This window comes from Gavialis gangeticus, unplaced genomic scaffold, assembly GCF_001723915.1.
Source record: "Gavialis gangeticus isolate Ggan-Ray unplaced genomic scaffold, GavGan_comp1, whole genome shotgun sequence".
In the NCBI taxonomy this organism is placed as follows: domain Eukaryota; kingdom Metazoa; phylum Chordata; order Crocodylia; family Gavialidae; genus Gavialis; species Gavialis gangeticus.
In genome coordinates, this window is record NW_017729031.1 from 19916651 (window position 1) to 19939909 (window position 23259).

A 23259-nucleotide genomic window follows, 5' to 3' on the forward strand; every position below is an offset into this window, starting at 1 on the left:
TCTGTGTTGAAACCCATCCTATTCTCATCCGCCCACCCTTGTAACCCGTCTAGGTCAGATTGTAGCCTGTTGCTTCCTTCTAGTGTGCCCACATCCCCCCACATCTTAGTGTCATCAGCAAATTTGAACAGGGTGCTTTTTACCCCCTCGTCCAAATCACTGATGATGTTGAACAGTGCGGGCCCGAGGACCGAGCCCTGCAGAGCCCCACTGCCCACGTCCTTCCAAGTTGAGAAGGAGCCATCCACTACCACCCTCTGGGTGCAGCCCTCCAACCAGCTGGTGACCCATTTGACTGTGTGGGTGTCTACGCCACAGCCCCCCAGTTTCTTAATGAGAACGGGGTGAGAGACAGTGTCAAAAGAATGAGTTAGGGATTACTTAGTGAAGCTACAGACTTTCAAGTTGGCAGGCCTGGATGAAATGCACCCTAGGGCAGTGCTTTTCAACCTGTTGTCTGTGGAACCCTGGATACCCGCAGACTATGTCTAAGGGGTCCACAAAAGATTACAAAGATCAATCAAAAGTATGCGAATACCCACATTCACAATTCAAAGGGATTTGTACCACCATTCAGAATTTCCAAAGGGGTCCACAACTTGATTTAAAAAATGTTAGAGGCCCACAAATGAAAAGTGGTTGAAAACCACTGCCCTATGGCATTGAAGAAATTGTCTGAGGTAATCTGAGAGCCACTGGAAGAGCTCATGAAGGTCAGATGAGGTCCCGGATGATTAGAAAAGAGCAAACTGAGTGCCCTTTTTAAGAAAGGGAAGAAGGAGGATCTGGAGAATTACACACCAGTAAGTCTGATCTTGATACGTGGAGGGCTCATGGAGCAGGTCCACAAGGAATCTACTGTGACGTTCCTAGAGGAGAACAAGGTGGTCAGGAACAGTCAGCATGGATTCATCAAGAGCAAGTCATGCCTGACCAACCTGATTTCCTTCTGTGATAAGGTAATAGGATCTATGAACATGGGGAGAGCAGTGAACATGATATACCTTGACTTTAGCAAGGCTTCTAACACTGTCTCACAACATTTTCATTAACAAGCTGAGGAAATAGAAACCAGAAAAAGTACTGTAATATGAATGCATAACTGTTTGGATCAACATATTCAGTGAGTAGATCTCAATGGTTCAATGCCCCCCGTTGGGAAGAGTGAGAACCCCAGGGGTCTGAACTGAGTTTGGTGATTGTTTAATATATTCATTAATGATTTGGACATCGGGACGGAGTGAATGCTTAGCAAATTTGTGAATGACGCCAAGCTGTGTGAAACAGCAGACACTCTGGAAGATAGGCCTAGGATCCAGAATGACCTGGATAAACTGGAAACACGGTCTGCAATTAACCAGATTAAATTCACCAAGGCCATGTGTAAAGTGCTGCACTTCAGATGGAATAATTGCATACACAACTACAGACTGGGAAATGACTAAGCTAGGCTACAGCAGTACAGAGAAGGATTGAGGGGTTACAGTAGACCATAAGCTGAATACGAGCCAACCGTGTGCTCTTGTTGGAAAAAACAACAGCATACTGGGTTGTAGAAACTGGAGCACCACTTACAAATCAAAGGAAGTGATTCATTTGCTCTGGTGAGATCTATTCAGCACTGCTGAGGCCCCACCTGTGTCTAATATGAGCCCAACACATCAAGAAGGGTGTGAACAGACTGAAGAGTCCAACAGAGAGCACAAAAAATGATTCAAGGCTTAGGGTGCATCACTTATGAGGAAAGGCTGAAAAAGGTGAGGTTATTTAGTCTGGAGAAGAGAAGACTGAGAGGGGATTTGAAAACAAAGGTAAATATAGGGTAAAATACAGAAAGGATGGAGACACACTATTTCTCATTGCTGTAGGGTAAAGGGCTAGTAGCAATGGCCTCAGGCTACAGCAAGGGAAGCTTCAGTTGGTGACTACAAGGACATTTCTTACTATGAAATTTCCTACTATGGTCAAGCATTGAAACTGGCTAACTAGGGAATCTTCAACCCTGGAAATTTTCATGAGTAGGTTGGACAGACACTTTGCTGGAATGGTTAAGTCAGGGATAATCCTGTCTTGAGCTGGAGGCTGGACTAGAGGACCAGGTGAGGTTGGTTCCAGCCCTATGATCCTTTGATCCTAAGAAGCATTACGCCATTTCCTTAGGAAAATGACCAGAGGAGTTGGTGTGTCATGGATACTACACAATTGTCAGCCCAGAGGTTGCAAGCTCAAGGCCACAGAAGAAGTGCTCATGGCACGGCCTGTCAGATTCCAGTGAAATCTTCAAATTCTGCTAAACACCTTGCCACAAGTACATGATAAAGGAAAGGAAGGGAAATGGTAGAGCCAAATAACAGCAGTTACCTTAAAGTTCATGAATCCAAAATCTGATAGGACAGATGCTTTCTAGAAATTAGGAAAATAAAGGTAAAATACTATTGTATAATTTTTAGGACCAATAGCAATAACTAAAATTCAGCTGATAATAGAAGGTGTGTGTTTAACCCTTACAAATGGAGCCAATTTTGAACCTTCTTGAACTAATCCTCTTTCTGCAAAGGAAGGAAAGAAAGGATGGAAATGAATCCTCACCTGAAGAATGCAATGCTGAGGCAGATGCTGTAAGGACAAAAGCTGTATATTTTTTCTGGCTCAATATTATACTAATGATAAAATGAATAAGGTGGCACTCTCCCAAAATAAATAGAACATGCTATTCTTAACGTCAGAAATCACTGGTATTATACCATGGGGAATTTTGCCATGTTATGTGATTGAGAGAGAACATGAAAGATTCACATGCTGCCAAATTTTACTTGACCTCATTTGAGAATGTCCATGAATGTTTATAAGGATACAATCACTATATCAACATGCCACTGATTGTAATGTAGTGTTATAACACCCTGTACTGGCTGCTACAGAAGCATGTAGGGCCTATATTCAGATCTTTCAAAACCCAGTTCTCCTACACCGTTTAATTCTGATCCTAAAAGAATCACACATCTGCTTGCATAACTGTTTTCCTTCTCAGTTGGTTAGATTTTCTAACATGCAGCACATAGCTTTGCAGTGGAGGAAGCAAAAGGAAGGTATAAACCAAAAGCCTACCACAAGTTTCTTAAAATAATGAATATTGGATATTACCACCTCCCTGTGACATCTACCTATACATCATAGATTGTGTGCAGTAATCTTGACCCACTGGCTATCCTGAAACTTAACTATAAGTATCCTGTGCTTGATCCCAAGCAGGTCTTGCCCTAATGCACAAGGGCTCCTTGCTCAAGGGGCTACTAGCAATGTCAGTCCTTATGCTCCCTGGAACACAGGAGCTAGGGAAACAAGGGGTAGGATGGGGAAAGAATATACCCTACCTTAAGCACCTGCTATACTATAACCTGTAACATGGTGAGGGAATACACCTAATGATAATGAGAGAGTCCAAAGGACACGTGATTAGAGGCCTAGAGAGCAGGTGATACGGGAAAAGGCTGAAAGACATGGGACTGTTCAGCCCGGAGAAGAGAAGACTCGGGGGGGACTTGCTGGCAGCCTATAAGTATATTAAGGGTGTACATCAGGGCCTGGGGGAGCATCTGTTCACCAAGGCCTGCCAGGAGAGGACAAGAAACAATGAGCACAAACTGATTGAAGATAGCTTCAGACTGCACATGAAGAGAAATTTCTTTACAAGTCGAGTGCTGAGGGTTTGGAACAGGCTGCCCCCAGAGGTGGTACTGTCACCCACCCTGGCGATCTTCAAAAAGTGTCTTGACACCCACCTTGCTGGGGTCATCTGAGCCCAGCAGTCTTTCCTGCCCAAGTGCAAGGGGGTTGGACCTCATGATGTGTAAGGTCTTTTCCAGCCCCTAACAACTATGAACCTATGAAGTAAGAAAACAAACAAAACAATTGTATCCATCTTAATTGATGGAGCTAAGCAAGTAGCACCGTGGAAGATTGATTAGGAACTGGCATGGGCAGAGCACAATCTTGTGCTTTTCCTAGAGTGCCCTTGCTCTATACTTTGCCTTATACAGAGCAGTGGCATAAATGGCCAACTCAAGCACTAATTCAATACAGGGGGGAAAAAATAGGGATAGGAAACTAAGCTCCAGGCACACGTCTATTCGTTTCCTCATTAACCAGCAGTTGGTGTATTTCAATCAGGCGTCAACTGAAACAACACAGTGTACGCAATGAATAAAATCAGCAAGGCAACCTCTCGTTCTTTTGTCTTTGAAATTGACATGCATTTGGATGGGGGGAAAAATCAGTACACAAGAGCTTTTTGTAAGATCTAATCAAGGAAAAGATTCTTTTTTTTAAATTCTCCCCTGTCCTCCTGCTAGCAGGGTGCATAGAGATGATCAGCGACTAGTTGATTTTGAAGAAATTCATACTTTAATGATGCTTGCACAGGTTTCTCTTTTCCAGGAGCACATCAGCTTGCGGATTTGTTTAAGGGGTCTTGGCAATAATACAGAGGCTGTATTGTGGCCGTGTAAATAAGCCCCCTTTTAAACTTACAGTCCTTCCACTGAGATTTGTCTACGTAGATAAAGAATTTCAGATATCTGGAGGCTACCCAGTCCTAGACGTTGTCAAATGGAGAAATATCGGGCATTTTAACATCTTCCAAAAGCAGACCAGGCCCCTTCACAGTAATCTGACCAAACTTGTGGAGAATCACAACAGAGCAGAGATCCAAAGCTGCATCCCATCAGAGAGGCAGAATGGAATGGAAATGAAACCCCACTCCCTTCAGAGATCCCAGGGCTGCAACAACCATCACGCGGAGAGTAGGGACAAGGTGCTTCTCTGCAAGAGAAACCTAAAAGTAGTTTAGTTAGGCAGTGGAGGTTGTTGCCTCCTACTGCTCTCATGTGCACACAGGGAAGTTCTTTTGTGGGGGGAGAGAAAAATGTTCTTTAATGTGACTTTACTGAATGGTACTGCTGTCAGCCCCCCTTGGACCCCAAATAACTGCCCACAGCCATGGATCCCTGCCCCAATCTCCATGCTATTTAGAAGGCTCCGTGTACACCGATGTCACCTGCACAGTCTAAGGTACTGCCCCTTATTCCAGTTGCTACCTAACCATAAGTGACAGCTCCCAAGAAGAAGATATTCTGCTTTCTGCAATTAAAATAGGGCCTGGGACACAGCAGTATGAGGATTCCCTTTTGGAACACAAGAATCAATTCCAGAGATTTATGCATAATTTTATTAAAGCAATCTTAAACTACTGGCTAAAAACAATGGGAAAATAGAATAATTTTGACTTTCATTTACCCCGGTAAATCTATAAACCGGGTTGGCATCCCGGCTGAGTGCTCCCAGTGTTGATCAAAGTATACACTATACCTGGGACAAGGTGGCAGAAACTTTTTTCCTTGTATGTTGCAGGCCTCCTTCTCTTCTAGCTCAGGACACTCCTTCCCTGCGCCCACCGCAACGTGCTTGATACGCCTGCGTCTGCTTCGGAATCCGGGTGAGAGATCTCCCGAGTGACAAGTCTTCGAGCAGGTGCTCCATGCAGCCCAATCAGACATTTCACAGTCTTTAGGGATGACACAGGACTGAAAGGTCAAGGGGATGGCTTCTTGCATACAAAGGCTGTGATGAGAAAGCAGTAAAAGAAGCTAAGGAATTTCTGTTTGCAGTTAGATTTCTTTTTTCAACAATAAAATCCTAGCATTAACTTGGGGACCGGTTCCGATCTCTCTCACACCAGTGCAAATCCAGAGTAATCCCAATTAAATGAATGGATCTGCATTAATGCAAAACTGGCGTAGGCAAGAAAAGCAGCAAGTGCAGTATCTCAGTTAATCAGGCATAGTCTTAAAATTTAGATTTTGTCTGATAAACTCATTTGAATATACCACATCCAGCTCATGCTTTACGTTAGAACAGATAGGAAACACAGCACATTTCTCATACATTCTGCACATCTCTTATGAACAGGATCAGGTTAGTGGTTCACAAATGACTGTAATACAGAACAACACCGAGAGAACACTGCAGAACAGCTATCCTTTTAAACAGCTTGCCTCACCGCTCTTTGCCCCAAAGCTGAGCTGTTTCAGGTGCTGAACAGTTCCTGTTAAGCAATTCGTTGAGAGACCGGAGGGAGCTCAAACACCTTGAGGATCAAACACTAAAATAAGTTAGGATTTTTTTTAATCCTCTGCCTCTGCGATCACACCAAGGATTGGAACAACATATTGATTCTGAGAGCAGCAACTCTGTTTTTTGCCTTCTCTTGGCACATACTATATAAAAAACCACTATATTAAATGGCATAGCATGTCTCCAAAACCATAGACCCACTAAGGCAAAAGCTTCTGGAGTTTGGCAGCTGCAGTCTCAGTTCTGTGGGTTTGATTCTCCACTCCCTGCTCCCCGTGTAGTTGTTTACATGCTATATCAGTACAAAATCCTCACTCACTCTGCGCACAGTGCAAGTCACAACAGAAGGTGCACGATACCTGTAAAACAGGCCATAAAGGCAGCTTAAACCTCAATGTTGCCATAATCAACAGTACAAAAGTCTCATGGATTCATACAAAACTAGCGGGAAAGTACAACAATCAAGCAGTTTCTTAAAAATACACAAGTTTGATTCATTGAAGCAAATAATGTAGCAGCCAAATACCACTTTCTCTCCCTGTGCCTACATCCCAGCATTGGTCAGAGGCATGTGTGTGAATCAGCCACCTCACCAATTTTCTTTTCTTTGCTGCCTAATTGGCATTTAGTACAGGCTCAAAACAACTCACAGAAAGCAAATTCTCCCGCGTTACCCCTTTAATGTCTCAGCTGCTGCCTGACCACAGTTCAGCCAGAGAACCACAAAAATCTCCAGGATAGAAGTATCCTTCCTAGTCCTCAAATACCTTGGAGTACTAGACTTATGGGAAGTTAGGAGGGGTAATAAGAGAGGATGCCAAAACTTCAGGAGTCACCAAAAGAGAAGAGAGGGGAAAAGGATAGAGCCAGGAAGGGAAACCAGGGTCACCGGGAAGTCACCTGGGAAAGAGATCACAAGGTAGGCTTTTGCTCAGACTATAAATGCCACAGCAGTATTACAAATAAATCGTGGAAGCTACTTATACTCTTACCTTTTTCTTTTTAGTTTTCCTTTCCAATTCCTATCAGTGAGAATCATGGTTTTACCACCCACTAAGAGCAAATACGCTAGCACTTAAAGGTGGGAAATCCAATGCTGGTGTCACAGGAACAGTTATTGAATCACTCTTAATTATTAACCTGCTGTTGAGAAAATATATTAAGACACTTTTTTTTTTTTAAATTCAGGGCTATTTGAAAAAAAGCTGAACTCTTTTAAAACTAGCATAAACATAATTTAGTTATTAACTATTATTATTTCTTCCAAAGTAACCTAAATGTGCTGCGTGTCTGACAGCATACAAAAGACAGCCCCTTCCTCGGACAACCAGCTGGCAATCTAGCACAGAGGCATAACCCAAAATGTTGGCACCCTGGGTCAGGGAGGGGAAGGGAGGTGTTGTGTGCCACTGCAGCTCTGGCACAGGTAGCTGCTGCCTTGACACACTCCCAGAAGACAGCCACACCTACGGCAGTGTGAGCACCTTGGTGGCTGCCATTCTGGTGCCCCGTCTGAATTAGTGTCTATGGCTGGTGCCTTGCTCACCCATCCCAGTTACACTATTGATCTAACATAACAGGTGTCAGCCTAGGAGAAACTATGGATAATCCAGGGAAGGATTCAAAATGAAAGACAAAATTACTGCAATAGTTTTAAGATGACAACTCCTTGTTTAGGACAAAACAGCCTCCTAGTACAGCACCCGACAATGCGGTACCTTCTAAACTGCAAGCAAATACTAACAAGAAAATGCAGTTATTCTGCAATGTTTGTTGGAGAATATTAACATATGTAATTTGCCTCTTTTAAAACCAGATCTCAAGGAAGGATTTGAATATAAAGATGGTGATGCTTCTGTGGACCAGGTCACAAAATGAGGGGCAGAATAGAAAAAACAGAAAAATGGGTAAAAAGGGCTGGCTACATGAGCAGAGCAGAAGGCTCCTTATTTAGGTGCTGGCTCCTTCTTAAGAGATAACCTATTTTCTTGCTATGTGTTCCCTCGGGGGGCTAGTTCCCCATGAAGAGTCAGATGTGGAGGATCAGAGTTCACAGAATTTTGTGAATCGCTAGCTCCAAACTTTCCATCCCTACCTCTCCCAGTCTGCAAGGAACAAGTCCGTGTGATGCTTGAATAATATGGCAACATATACTTTTTTCTTTTTTTTTTTTTACGTTTGAAAAAACTTTCTTGCTCTTAATATAAAATCATATTTCCTCCACTGGCGACAAAGCATGATTCATGCATCGAATACTTTTCTAGCTGAAAGCAAACCTGTGCTAAGCTCTACAGACAGAATTCTCCCTTAATGCAAAGCCGGTACACAGGAGTGTAACTGTTTATTTTTCCTCCCACGCTTTCCTCATTCTCTGAAGAATTCTTCACTCCCCCTTCTTCATCTTTTCTTCCTTCTCCCTTTACCTCCTGCCCACTCTCTAGTCCTATTAAAGTAAGAACTTAAGGTAAACTTTCAAATCCAGTGTTTCATCTTGATAGTCTAGGCCAGGGCTGCCCAGCTTCTGAGCAGAGAGGGGTCACACACCCTGCAAGCTACAGACCCCCAGGCCGGACACCATGGGGACAGCCCTTCTACAATACTGCCTGCCACAGAGGCAGCCTGCTCGCCCCCCTCTTGCCATGCATGCCGCTTCAAGAGCTGCTCTAATTAAAGCATCGCAGCAGCTCATGTATCAGTGTTCCTGCACTTCAAAATAGCGCTGCTGTTGCCAGCCTTGGCCATTTTCAAAAGGCCTAGGCTAAGCAGAAGGCCCAAAGCTTGCTTCTGAGTGGCCATAGTGTGAACTTTTGTACACGACAACTAACTTGGTTAGCAAGTAAAGGAAACCATCAAACACAACTAAACAAAGCACAAGGCCTAAAAGGAGAAAAGAGAAGCCCCATATTTTGAATAATCCCATATACTCTATATCATAGCTTTATCTTAAAATAGTAGTAGTAGAGATTGATGTAACCAAATGTATTAGATGTGATTTTGCTATAATAGATATGTTTTTGTTAAAATGCTTAGATAATCTGTAAAAACAAAAACAGCCTGTCAGAAAGGCCATAAAGTAAGGTAAAGAAGAAACAGAAACCGCATTCCAAAATGGGGAAGGAAAGGAGATAAGAAACCCTCCCTCTTTCCCAAGGATATAAATCCCAAATAACTGACACTTTCCAAGTTCACAAAAGATATGGTTCAGTCCAATACCAAAGGTTTCAGTGAAACAAATACATTTAAATAAAACAAAACAGAGGTCATTTATTAGAATATTAAAACCAGCCATCTATAAATATTGGGCATAGGCTGCAGGGAAATTTGGAGAACTTCGCAAATTCAAGAAGACCTGCTGCCAATCCATGTGCCACCCTCCTCCCTCCTCTCGAGTCTCCCCAGTCGGGATAGGTGAAAATCTATGTTGTGCTGTTGTGGGTAGCCAGATAGACTTTAGGATAAATGTTTGTTCTTATGTTTTAAGGTGCAAGCAAATGAAAGGTCGGGCTGTAGACCTGTTTCTGCTTCTTTTATCAGTAGCCTACCCAGAAAGTTACCTGTAATCTAGGAAACAGCAGGAGCACTTGAACTAAAGCTCATTTGATGAGCTTTAGTTACAGTGCCCCTGCTGCCATTTTGAAGTGCGGAGGCACTGATGCACGAGACATGGGAGGCTGCTGGAGCACGGTAACCATGTTCCAGCAGACTAAATTAATCAAGTCTTCTCTGATGCACTATAAGTACAGTGCACCAGAGCAGCCTCCCAGCACACTACAGGCACCACATACTCTTTAGTTAATTCACATAAAGACAGTCTAATGAACACTTTCCTAGTACCTCACAATGAATGTTGCCTATATACGAGCATGGAGGCTGCTCCGACTCACTGGAATTCCAGTGCATTGAAGCAGACTCGATCAATCAAGTCTGCTGGAGCATGGCAATTACCCCATGCTTCCCCATGATTAAAAATGGTGGGAGCGGTGATTGAACTAAAACTCATCTAACGAGCTTTAATTCAAGTGCCCCCACCACCATTTTTTAGTGCAGGGACACTGATATACGAGACGCAACAGTGCTTTAATTAGAGCGAGCGGCTCTCAGAGCTGCTCCCCCCTGCCTCTCCCAGAGCACATGTAAAAGTGCCTGGAGGTACTAGATTTAATACACATCAACTAAAAAACGTTAATGTACATGTAGATGCACTTAGCATGATTAAAAATGAAGGATTCACCCAGCTTCTGTCAAAGTAAAAATAAATGTTCTGATTATCTGAAGTTGGATCAACTTATTTACTAAATACAGCTTTATGTGCCATATTTCCAAATTAGAAAAGCTTATCTAAACTCTTCCCTTTCTCAGTTTCTTCATCTATAAAATCAGGGAAAAGCCTGAATGGGAAAAAAAAGATAAATCAAGTGGGATACTTTTCTGATGTGCCTTGAAAGTTAACAAAACATAACAAAACTCTTACATAACATTTTTACATAAAAAAATATTAGAATTCAGGTTCATTGAAGTGAAATACCTGTCCATAACCCCTCTTATTATGAGATTAAACCCTACCCCATTGGTATAAATTATCCCAGAATTTAATTATGTACAGTGGAAAATAATCATACTGTTGGCAGCAGCAGTCCCTCAATATGAGGACAGTATTCCAGTAAATAGGGCAGTCATTGGTGAGTCCAGAAATGGAGAAGGAGGCTAATCCAAGATACATATGTTGAACTACAGGTATGGCAGATAGTTCCAGGAGGAAGGAATGAGTCCTGGTAATGTCAGGGACACCGTTGTTTCCTTTTCTCTCATCTATCCAGCTCCATAGTGAGAAGAAGTTGCTCAAAGTAACTGATATCTTGTCATACACATCATGCAACCAGCGGGGGTAATTCAGTGCTTGAAACTTTCAAGTACTGACATTAAAATCTCATTTCTTCAGATTCGCCTTCAACACGTCCCTAAATCTTTTCTGTTGCCCACCTCTACAGTGATGACCATCAGTGAGTTGGAAGTACAGGATCTGTTTCAGGAGCCAGTTGTGAGGCATCCTTGTGACATTACACATAAACTGGTTTAAGTGATCAGAAACTGGTTTAAACCTGTAACAGAACAGATGTTCAGTGCACATAAACCAATCTGAGCATGGCTGAAACTGGTTTGAAATAAACCTGGTTGAACGTAGTATCAGACTTAACTGATTTGGCTCAAGGCAGTTTATGCAATGTCTGTTTCAGGCCCCTTGCTGGATTAAGATAAACCAGACACTCCTAGCATCCCAGCATGCTTCCTGGGCTAGGCGGGGCTCTCTGCTCCACAGCAAGGCTAGCTCCTCCTCTCTGCTTCCTGGCTGTAGTTTCCCCCATCCTCCTCACCACTGCCTGCTAAGCAGGAATTCCCCTCTGCCTTGCTGAGAGGTGTCTGTGTATTAGCTAGCAGACCACATGCTGGCTATGGTCCCTGCTGAATCAACAGGTAGAATCAACAAGTAGCTTGTAATATCCCTCTGTTGTTTTCTTAATTGGGTGATAAACACTGTTATCAATTCCCTGCTGGGCTAATCAGAGCGTCATTTGTTAGGATTATCCATCAGGGTACAGAGGTTTCCAGTTGCAAATGTCATTACTTGATTTGGACCATGGATACAGTGATCCCACTGGACATGTTTTTCCAGTCAGGTAAATTACATGAATTAGATTTAAAGCACCTTTTCTATCACCCTCTCCATATGGGGTAAGTAGAGGCAATCCTAAATAGGCCTGGTTAGTCCTGGCTGCAGCTGCCAAATTGTGTGCCTGTCTCAGTTCCAAGTACAAAATGACCACTCTACAATCATCACCTCTAGGTAGATTCATAACAATGGACTTCTGGTAATCAGTACCACATGCTCCCATTGCCACCGTCCCATTGCCATACAATTTGGCTATTAAAGACACCTGCATGTGTCTTCTTGTAATGTGGGAATGCCATTGCACATCAGCAACCATGCAAGGCTTCACAGGAAGGAAACCATAATCCAATGGAAAGGAAAAACTTAGACAACCAAGGTTTCTATTCTGCCACCACCTTCATCTGCCTCTGCAGCCATTGTGAGGTAGTCTTTCTTCATCTGCTTCCTGTGTCATTAAGGACTTTTTATTTTTGGATTACTATTAGTCTAGAAACCTTGCCCATGACCTTGTAACCATGAATGACCATATGAGGAATATACAACTCCAGACAGCATTACTCTCAGGATCATTGGCAGCACATAGGCCTCTCTACTACATCAAGCTTGCAGTCCATGAGAAAGGATCCATGTAATTCCTGGGACTGCACTGTGCACAACATTAATTACAGAGTAACTAGTTAGATTTGCTTTATGAAGTAGAAAACAAGCACTGTCCTAATCTCAATGGTCTGAAGTGTAATTATATATATAATAATTAGAGAAGTTGAACAAATGGATCTACCAAATAAACCCTACATGATTTTTTTAAACTGTAATAATTCAACACTAAAATTTTCATGTTATATTTTCTGTATTTTTCTCCTTGTAATGTTTCTTTATTAGTCAAGAGGCCCATAAAATGCCAATAAATAAAGACTTTCTGCATAGAACATCCAACAACTTTGTTCTCAAAGGACTTATAGTACTTCATGTATATAAACAGTTTTATCCTTCCAAAGGAAGGAAACTATGAAATATCTCTAAAAAGAAATTATTCTGTTTTAAACTCATAAAAAACTGTGTGTTCTTCTCTTATAGGAATAACTTCCTGTTTGTATGAAGTTCCTTACACAGGTACAAAATGCTCTATACTCAAAGTTCACAAATTTATAGCCATCCTAAAATCTTTAATCTTCCTGATTGTAATTTGAAGATAAATTAAGCCACATGAAGCACAACATTAATTTCCTTTTACAGCTTCATCTACACCATTATAGGGACAATTGTATTATAGTGTATCTGTGCCAAATTGTTAAAGAAAAAAGTTATCCTAAGGTAAGAAGTTAATGAAAATAAGTTACTGGCCAGGCTGATTATACTAAGAAATTGAAGTTGATATGTCAACATGACTAAGAGGACTTCTGATCCCAATGTTTTAAAGAATCAGCTGAAATTTGTTTTTAGATACAGCTACATGTTCCCATTCCATTTTTTTAAATATTTCATTGCTGTCACCAAGATTAAAACCAGTCCAGGCACTAATGAATTAAGTAAATCAGCCATGCCCAACTGCCATGGAGAACCCTTGAAAGGGGTTATCTTTTATATCTTAATATCGCTAGCCGAAATTCGCACTCAGTGAACAAAAAGCCTATAAATGGATGCACACATAGGCCCTTACCTACTGTAGTATACAACACCTCCCAGCAGATTATTAAGACAAAAACCACAAGTGATGTCTGGTATGTACAGGACCTTATATGCACATTTCTTTCCTTGGTACATCTGTCCACTGCTCCTTTCATAGAAGGCCCACAGGACAGCCAATCTCTTCATTTCAGAGTGAATGAAAAGTAGAGCTGACAACTTCCACTTAGTTTTTCAGCTGCTCAGATTAATGTTTTCTGGAAGATAACTGTATGAAATAACCTGCTAGGATCTGAATCTAAATGGTTGGTATATACAAGTTCATAGGCCTGAAACAACTGTAATACAGAAGAACCCCAAAATATAAACGCACTCTTCCCTCTTGGGTATAGCCCAGACATGGTTTTGTGCGTTACAGTTGTGCATTACAGATGCATCTAAGGCAAGCTAATATGAATAAACCTAAATATGCAAAACATTACCATTAAAGTACATTGATTTGAGTCTATAAATTAAACATGTAATTTCACTGGTCAAAGATAAATATTGTTTTAAATTCCAATCTTATTTCACTCAGGCATCTGACTGCACATAAGCTTTGTTGTCTAACCGAAGCAATCTCCAAAAATGTTCACTGTCACTACAATACAAGCTATGAATCTGTTAACTAAATTAAAAATGGACACAGTTCTATTTATTCTGCCTACTTATGCATTTATAGCTAGGGTTGAATGAGTACTTGATTTTCCAGGTCAGCCCTGAAACATCAAAAAAACCAAGGAAAAAAATTGGTTCAGATGAAATTTTAAAAAATAAATAAATAAAAAATTCTTGCTGAAAGGCAATCCCAAAAAGGTGCCTTGTGTTTCACCTCATTTGTGAAGGGACTTGTGGAGACTGAAGTTCACAGTCCAACTCTTCCAGAGGGACTTGAATCCACATCATTCACATTGCATTCTGTGTGGGCATTCTTGCAACCCCTCCCAATGCAGCTGGGTTTTTTTTAAATGTCTAAATAGACAGCGAGCAAACATGCCTTCCTAGTCTGGCAGTCAGGACGCCCATATTCTTGCTGAATTATTCAGATTTGTGTTTAAACACAGACATATAGGCACACATTCTGAATATGAAACAGGATGGAAATAATCTGAAAATACCCTGAAACAGAAGAATGTAGCACGTTGTTTTCATAATTAGAGCTGGAAAACTGTTTTCCGATTCCAAAGGAATAGCCCCCCCCACACACAAATTTGCCTATATTTCTACACTAGAACTGTTTTGAACCAAAACAAATGAATTTTTCTTAAAAAAAAAAAAAAAACAACACAGTGCTTTTATTTCAAAATGGAAAATGCAGCAAACCAACCTTTTCCCTTGAACCTTTTCTGATTTTGACAAACTAGTACTTCCTGACTAAAACATGTGTCAGTGAAAAATTCCCACCCAGCTCTATTCTTACTGCTCCTCTTTCAGTCTGAATATGGGCAGATTAAACAATTGCACTTAGTTAAAACAGGGAGAAAAGAAAGTCAAGAAAGAACGTGCCAGGCATCATCTGATCCCCAATAACCATTTCCAGGTCGTCTCTCTCTCACAACAAGTGGAAGCCAAACAAGAGCCTGAATGAAATAATTGGATGATTAGCATGGTTTAGTTTCTGCTCACTTTGTGATATACAAGATATATAAAACAGAGTGGATCAGTTTGAAATGTGGTATTTCCCTCAGTTTAACTCGGCATATTTGTTTTGGCCACTCACAACTCCTAAGAAAGGCATGCGTTGCAATAAGTCAAGGTGTATATATTCTTTCAGCCACCTAAACACCTTTGGAAATAATCTAACTTAGGGTTTTTCTTTTTACAATGCAGATTAATTTTGCTCTTGCACTTGTGGATATAAGTTTCACAAATCCCTGCAGGGCCAATTATATAAATGAAAACAACGTTCTCTTAACGATGCTTTGTAAGAGAGATTTGTTTTGACTGGCTTTAGTTATGTTAATTATCAGTAATCAATGAGAAAATGAATCTGAGTTCAGGCAAGTAAGTTTCATACCACTGTTAGCCACTTCAAAAAGACTATTAATAAATAAGAACTGTAAGCTTATTAATTAAGAAGCAAAAATTCCCACCACTAATCCTGCATCTGCAAGAATTGACCCTCTTCACCTTTAGAGTGCTCAAAACCACTTTCATGACCTTGTTCTCGAAATACAGTTTTAAGCAAACAGAGATTCTTTTCTATTTCAGAATACTTTTTTTTTCAATTCATTGTGATTATTCAAGATATTATTTTATTTATGCCCAAGACATCTTTGAAAAAATATGGTTTGGTGGTGCGAGCATTACTCACGTAAATCTTCTCAGTAAAAACCGTGCATCAACCTAAGCAATACCTGGTACAGCAGGGGTGGGTAATTATTTCGGGCAGAGGGCCGCTTACTGAGTTTTGGCAAGCCATTAAGGGCTGCATGACAGGCAGGGGCAGATAAATATTCATTTTCTAAATTTTTTAGGGTCCCCACGGGCTGGATAGAATGGCCAGCCAGGCTGCATGTGGCCCCTGGGCCGCATTTTGCCTGCCCCTGAGATACAGCACTCTGATAATGGGGAAGACACCCCAAGTTAACAGTGCAGAGTTATATGGCCTGCAACTTCCTAAAATTTGTGATTAGACCAACAGGTATTTACTTTCCTCAAATGTTCACTGGAAGATGGCTGAGTGCTTGCATTACCTGGCATTTTTCTTTAATAATTAGACAGCAGTGGGACTAACAAGTGTGGTGAGATTCTTAGGATATTTATCATAATAATTAAGCAATGCTGAGAGATTTCAGTTCAGACATCTTGTGGTACTTTCTTCACTTGCCTCAGTTTTCCCCATAGGTAAGATGCATCTCATCAGTGCCTATTCAACACAGTACCTAAACAAGAAAACTTGGCCACAAAAAAGAATCAGCACACTTTTTCATTCCGGTTTTACAGCAGACTTTTGGCTGCCTGCCAAAGTCTGCTTCAGGGTTATGCAAATGTGTTTTCTCTTCTTCATCAGCATCCAAAATATCATCACTATTGTAAAGTGGCATCTGCAAGATCTGGCCCATTCTTCAAAAGAAAGACAGCAAAATACATTGCACAATAAAATGAGTTAGACATTAATGAACCACGTTTTATTAAGGGAGAGTTTGTCGGGGGCATTTAGTAGTGATGACATTTTACCCTAGTATCAGATATGCCATGTACTTGGGATTTAATTTTCTAGCTTCAATTATAGAATTACCAGTGGTAACAGGGTAAAAATGTATCTTGCCATCAAGTGTGTGACAAACTGAGCACTATAAAACAACAAAATCCTTAGCCCCTTTCCAAATCAATAAAGCAGCTCATTTTATGAAGACGGTAAGAGTAAATTATGGACTAGATTCAGCATCTGCTAGCACAAACCTTAGCACAGCCCTAGTGGGAAAATGCGCTAGGAGGTTGAAGTAGTTAAGCTTCACCTCCAAATGGGTTATCACGGTCAAAAAAGAGAGAATGGACAAGGAGGTGACATGACCAGAACTAGGAGCCCCTTGCTGTTTCAAGAGTATCTCTTGAACAGCCTTTTCCAATGGGGACTCTAAGAAGCATCAACCATATATTGAACCTGCACCTCTCCTCCACGATGGAATCAGCATGAGGGGATGTAATAGTGAGAACAGCCTTGCCTTTCCTAATGGGAGTCTGCCAAGGGGATCTCAGCGACACCCACACTGGTGTATTTAAAGTCAGAATTCTGTATGTGTAGTTTGCGATAGAGAGTGTGATATAGACGTCAGGAAGTCAGTTGACAACTGTATGCGAGTGTCCGTGCCCCTAATTCCAATCTTGCTTACAGTGAAATAAATAAGAATGAACTCTGTTAAAGTCAAGGAAGTTGAATGGAAATAAAATCAGAGTCAGAATTGGGTTCTATAGAATCAGGCAACACAGTAGCAATGTCAGGAACTGCAGAATAGTCTGGAGACTCTACATCTTTTTCAAATCAATAAACATATCTGTCCTTTGCTGCAGATATAATAGAAGACGGTAAAAAAAGTCTAGAGGACATATTTTCACCTCAGTACCTGTGCCAATCTGCCAGCGACATTAATAGTAGCAAAGCACTGGACATAAAATAAACCCTTATCTTTCCAATTTGAATTTGAGTATGTGCCAGGAGCTATAGATTACTGAGAAATACATTGAGTTCTGAGAAATTCAGGAACCAGATTTTTAAGAACTTCTAATGTTATTGAAAAATATTTTTCAATCTGAAGTCAAATGGCTGTGCTAAGACATTTTATATTTAAACATGAGAAACATGGAAAATAAATCTTTCCATTACTTGCTGTAGAGTATTATAACCTTGACCGTGAAATTATAGGAATCCATACTGCATGAACTAAAAGAAATGATTAGGCAGCATAAATGGAAAGATAAGTCAATAGAAAACGAAAGAAAAGAAAAATAAGCTTATTCTCTGCCATACACCTACATATCTACCACTGGCATCACCAAGGGTTTCACATGCATGAGGAAGCCAGTAAGTTTTCTTAAAGAAAGATAAAATCATAGTATCATTAATTTCTCATTAGCTCAAGCAACTTTGCTAAAAAAATTGTTTTCTTAATACATTTAATGAACCACATTCTAAAAAGGACTCTCCATGATCAGTGAGAATACAAGGGGTTCAGTCTGATGTAGAGTTTGGTATGTCCAATCTAACAAAAGCAATACAATATTGAAAAAGATTTGTTCGTAGCAAAAAATAAAGTGGCATTGTTAACAAACAAAGAAAGTGATATAAGCTTCCATTTTCTGTAATGCCAAAACAAAAATTGGTTGAGACCTTATAAAGGAGACACGTTAAAAACATAAAATGCAGATAAGTAGTCACAAATTGTAGAAGCATGCAAAATATTCAGCTAATTCCCTTTTCCCTTTACAAGAAAGGGAAATAAAATGAAACATGACTATAAGAAAAGCACGTTAAAATTTGGAATTATAACTCAAACACGTAAGTGCTGTTGTGTTACCAGGAACTTGATATTTTACCAGCTATCTACATGCAAATGTGTTTTTAATCAAAAAAAAAAAAAAGGTGAGTGTAAAGATACCCTTACCTCAACATTGCATTTTTCCCATCACTCCTTATACACCTAACCTGCCTAGTCTGATAACCTAGCTCTACATCCCATGGCTTGGAATGATGGTGGGGTTTGTAAACTTGCAATCTGAAAGAGCTTCGCTCTGTAGAATCCGAACTGAAGTCCAGCATGGTTCTTCCAATCATACTAACTTCTTTAGGGTGAGACAGTCTACACTTACTCCAAGGTCCAACCATAAGACTATAGGTATATTCTTCTTCCCCAAGAGAGCAAGAGACAGAAATGTTGCACATCCTTGATTCTGTAAGCTTTGGACATTGGGAACCACCATAGAGAGGTGGGGAGAGAACAGAACGAGTTCTGTGTTGTAAACTCTTCACGCAATCCTTGTTGCACCCAGACCAGTCTGAGAATTCTGATACAACACAGTCCCGGGGACAGGGTATTAGACAGGCTTGTTCTATAGGTGGTTGTGGTGTAAAATATTCACATATTTCATTGGCAACTATAGTTCTGTTCAGTTTCTGAATACAATGTACACTTCTGTGCTGTAGCCCATGCTGTGCAGTCACACAATCTGAAGTCCTTGGTTTGACTTCGCCATGAGCAAAAGGAACAAGCACACAAATATTCCATTCCGAAACTTCCCACTCAAAGAGCTCAAGGTGCCATTGACAGACTTTAAAGCAACTTCTCTGGTTTTCAGGTTTGTCCCTTTGTTCGCAGTTTGAATGATGGGTTGTCCAACCTTCTATGTGGACACACCACACTGCACGACTCCGAATACCACCAGACCCACAGTCACCTATACATCGTCCCCAGTGACCTATAAAAGAAAAGAAAATATTAAGCACATGATTGAAATGCCCAGGTAAAGGAAAACTGAGCTAGTCCATTTCAGAGACTAATTACAATCCAGTTCAGTTAATTACAATCCAGTCAAACTCCTACTGAAGTCACTGAAACCAATAGCAAGATCAAGCCCTAGGACAGTATCACAGTCTTAGTCTACAAGTAAGTAATTATCACCATATCCTACAATATCCTGAACACATCATAAAAACTACAGGCTTTCCTACTGTCCTATGGATACTACTGTGGGCCTATCATACCCCGGGCTTTGGGAAAAGAGGTGATTTTCGATTTTCCTAAATGCCCATATTGAGCAAACATTTCCCATCTTTGTCATGTAACCTCTTCTTAATATCCCAAATGATATTATAGACTGCCCTAAAATTCATCCAAAAGTCCAAGGAAACACAAACATAAAATTTAACTTGTCCACGGTTTTTTCTGTATAAAATTAATATATTTTATTTTCCCCATACCACACCCCCAAATAAGACATGCAACTGGGTTTTGGGTAGGCAGAATGGATCAAAAAAAAGTTTTGCAAAGTTATGGCTGCCCAGAGCAGACACAGAGCCTAATCTTCAGATCACTCACACTCCCCTTCCCATTCAGAATACTGTTTTAAGCTGAAACTAGCTGCTGCTGAAGACTGGACTCCATGGATCTAGAATTTTGAAAAGAGCTAAAAGTAGTCTACATGGCTCTGGAATAGAAAAAGAGGGACCAGAAGTAGCTAACAAACGGCAACATTGCCAAAGAAAGGATAGCTTGATTAGCAGAACATGGGGACTATTAAAAGAGAGAGAGGGTTGTTAACATCTGTGGAGTAAAGAGCGATTAGCAGGAATCAGGTAGATTATGATGATCCATTCAGTCAACTAATTCCTTCAGTGCTGCCTAAATAGATATGCCACCACTGTTGGGACAGCTGGTTTTAAACCTTAGGAGAAGCAGGAATCAAAGCAGAATATGACTGCACCACTGAAGCCCTGCTGGATCTGCCCCGCTGGACTCTGCCCCTCTCCCAGGCAGCAGATATTGTGAAAAGAAGAAGCAGCCATCTTACAACAGCCCCATTCTTTTATTCTGGGTAGAAAAACTGTTTCCTGATTAAGACAAGCATCCCAAATGTGAAGGGCTAATTTTAGAAGAAAGATGTCAACTAGCACCTACAAAACCAAGCTAAGGAGAGGAAAGAATCAATACAGACAATCAACTGCCCCAGGACAGACACGGTCTTGGCACGAGTTTTGTCTGTCAGCAGGTAGGGGTGCAGGGCCCCAGAACCCCCTGCACCGATCTCCTCGACAGCTGGCAGGCATCATGGCCTTAGCAGGGGCCACCATCCCTGCAGCTGTCACCCCACTGCACCTTAACACATGCAGTGTCACCCATGTCACGAGTTTTCTTGTCCGCAGCTTGAGGTGCAGTTCCCCCCAAAACCCTGTGCCTATCTCTTTGAAATTTGCCAGGCTTTGTGGCCTCACCAGGGGCCACCATCCCTGCAGTTTTGACTCCCCTGTGTTGTAGCACATAGCTGTGACATGAGTTTGGCTTTCAAGAATTTGGGGTACAGTTCCACCCAAACCCCTGCACTGATCTTCTCAAAACTTGGCAGATTTTATGTTCTCAGCAGAGGCTACCATCCCTGCGAGTTTCATCCAAATCGGACACGAAACAACAAAGTCATAGATATTTCATCGATTTTCCATTATACCCTATGGCCGGGAGCCGCTTCGGCCAGATCGAGGCGGAAACCCAGTCCAGAGCTCCGGATCGTATTGTGGCCATCTGAAATGGCTGGATCGGATCACTGCCAACTCACACAGGCCTACCTAGAACCGAAAATGCTCAGTACATCACAAAGACTGTGGAACTACATTTAATATGTACTTCAGCTGGAGGCTACCTAGTACCATATCTGACCAATAAAGCCAAGGGAGAGACCCAAGTGATATCCCTAGGAACTCTAGCTGAGATTTTAAACAATGTCAGCAAAATCACATCGGGAACTTTCAGTGCAGTTATACTAATTTTATTTAATGATGTAACAAGAAGCAGCTCAAACAGTAGAATCTTTTGAAATAAGATGATGTTTTTTCACACAACTGCTGTTAAGTCAGAATAGGAGCCCAAGTATATGAACAATAAAATTGCCTGTAAACTGAAAAGGGGTTTGAATTTAGTAAATTAAAAATATTTTAATGACCCTGTCTCGAGAGCTTACTTTTTATTATCATTCCTTTCCTTAGAAACTTTCTAAAACCAAATAAATAACAGAATTATTTCATTGAGTAATACTATTGCAAATATACTACTTGCTTGAAAATACACAATTTTATTATTCTTTAACAGTTTTTAGAACCAGAAAAAAAACACAATAAGTAGTGGGTTGATTTATAACAATAAGTGCAACTTCAGAATATTTCAAATTGTACACAAAAATAAAAAATATAAAAATAAAAATAACCATAATCAGTTATGTTTACAAATGTGTGTGTGGGCACACAACAGGTTTACTATATAGAGTGGACAGATGACACGCATCCAAACCACAGAATAAAATCACTTTTGTATGCATCTTTACTACATGGGAACAAATATTGTGTGTTCACTCCCTTAGTCATTTTGGGTGTCTATACATGTGCTCCAGGGTTGGTTGGTTGGGGGGCAAGTTTTAATTAAAGCGGCTCCCAGAGAGCAACGCTTGCAGTTGTATAAGCAGTGAAATGTGCATCAGCGCTGAGAAAATGGTGGCGGTGCACTTTTGAACTAACACACAAAGAAAGTGGTTTAATTCAAAAGCACACCACCACCATTTTCTGTGCACTGAGGTGCATTTCGCTCCTTATACAACTGCACGGGATGCAGCGCAGTGTGCATCAACTTGTGTGCAGAGTAGACTCGATTAATCAAGTCTGCTCTTAAGTGGCAGACCTCTGGTTCATCACAGGACCAAAAAGTATACATATAAATGCCCAATGAGAGCACACACAAAACTTAGTCTAACCTAACTGCAATGTAATACAGGCAGTCCTCAACTTACAACATTTTGAGTTACAACATTTTGCACTTAAAACGTTTATAAACTGACACCCTGTTTCAACTTTATGACATCAGTTTCGACTTTACAACACTTGATACAATGTGATGCCATGCCAGTGAACAAGTTTGCTGCGTCACTCATCTCTCTGGAGAATATCTGTCCAGACTTCCTTGGACACTTTCTTCAAGAAAGCAGACAAGACTCCAGAAAAACCTACAGCCAAGACTCCTGAGAAGACTCCAGCCAAGAACCCTTCAAAAAGTGTAACCAAGCGCCCTTCAAAAAGCCCTTCAAGTCCAGCAAAGTCACCTCAAAGAAGTCCTTCCAAATCAACATGATTGTTATTTACAATAAAATTACATTAATGTAGCTATAATTGATCGAGTACAAAATTCTGGGGTATTTTTAGTGAAAATAGGGTATTGGGCCTTGGTTCAAGAACGAATCCCCCATTTATAACATTGTGTCTTATGATAAAATTGGTTCCAAGTTACAATGTTTCGACTTAAGACGCGATTTTCAGGAACCAATCGTGTTGTAAGTCCGAGGACTGCCTGTAAACCAAAAAGACAAGTCCTTGCTTAGGCATTCCAGTCTCCCACTTTTTACAGTTTCTGCTTTATAATGTAAATGTAGTTCACCTGCACTCTTTTGCCACACTAACTCAAGGTGTGCGACCCTCTCCTGTTCTCTCAGCTCCTTCTTTAGCACATATATGTGATGATTGTGCCAGGTCTTTGCCAACCTCCCACCTCTCAGTCTGGTCCTGCAGGGCTTGACCCTATGCTCACAGGTGGCAAAGGACC

The 23259-nt window shown here is 40.9% G+C and overlaps 1 protein-coding gene across 1 annotated transcript in view; it reads right to left on the reverse strand.

Moving 5' to 3' along the window:
* The window catches only part of THSD7B (thrombospondin type 1 domain containing 7B), a 754813-nt gene that overhangs the window by 569867 nt on the left and 161687 nt on the right, over positions 1 to 23259 (reverse strand). Inside the window, exons 2-3 of the mRNA XM_019522475.1 lie at positions 18571 to 19381; positions 5368 to 5619 (exon numbers count right to left, since the gene is read on the reverse strand). Coding sequence (XP_019378020.1) covers positions 5368 to 5619; positions 18571 to 19381 — 1063 coding nt within the window. The remainder of the gene's footprint in view (positions 1 to 5367; positions 5620 to 18570; positions 19382 to 23259) is intronic.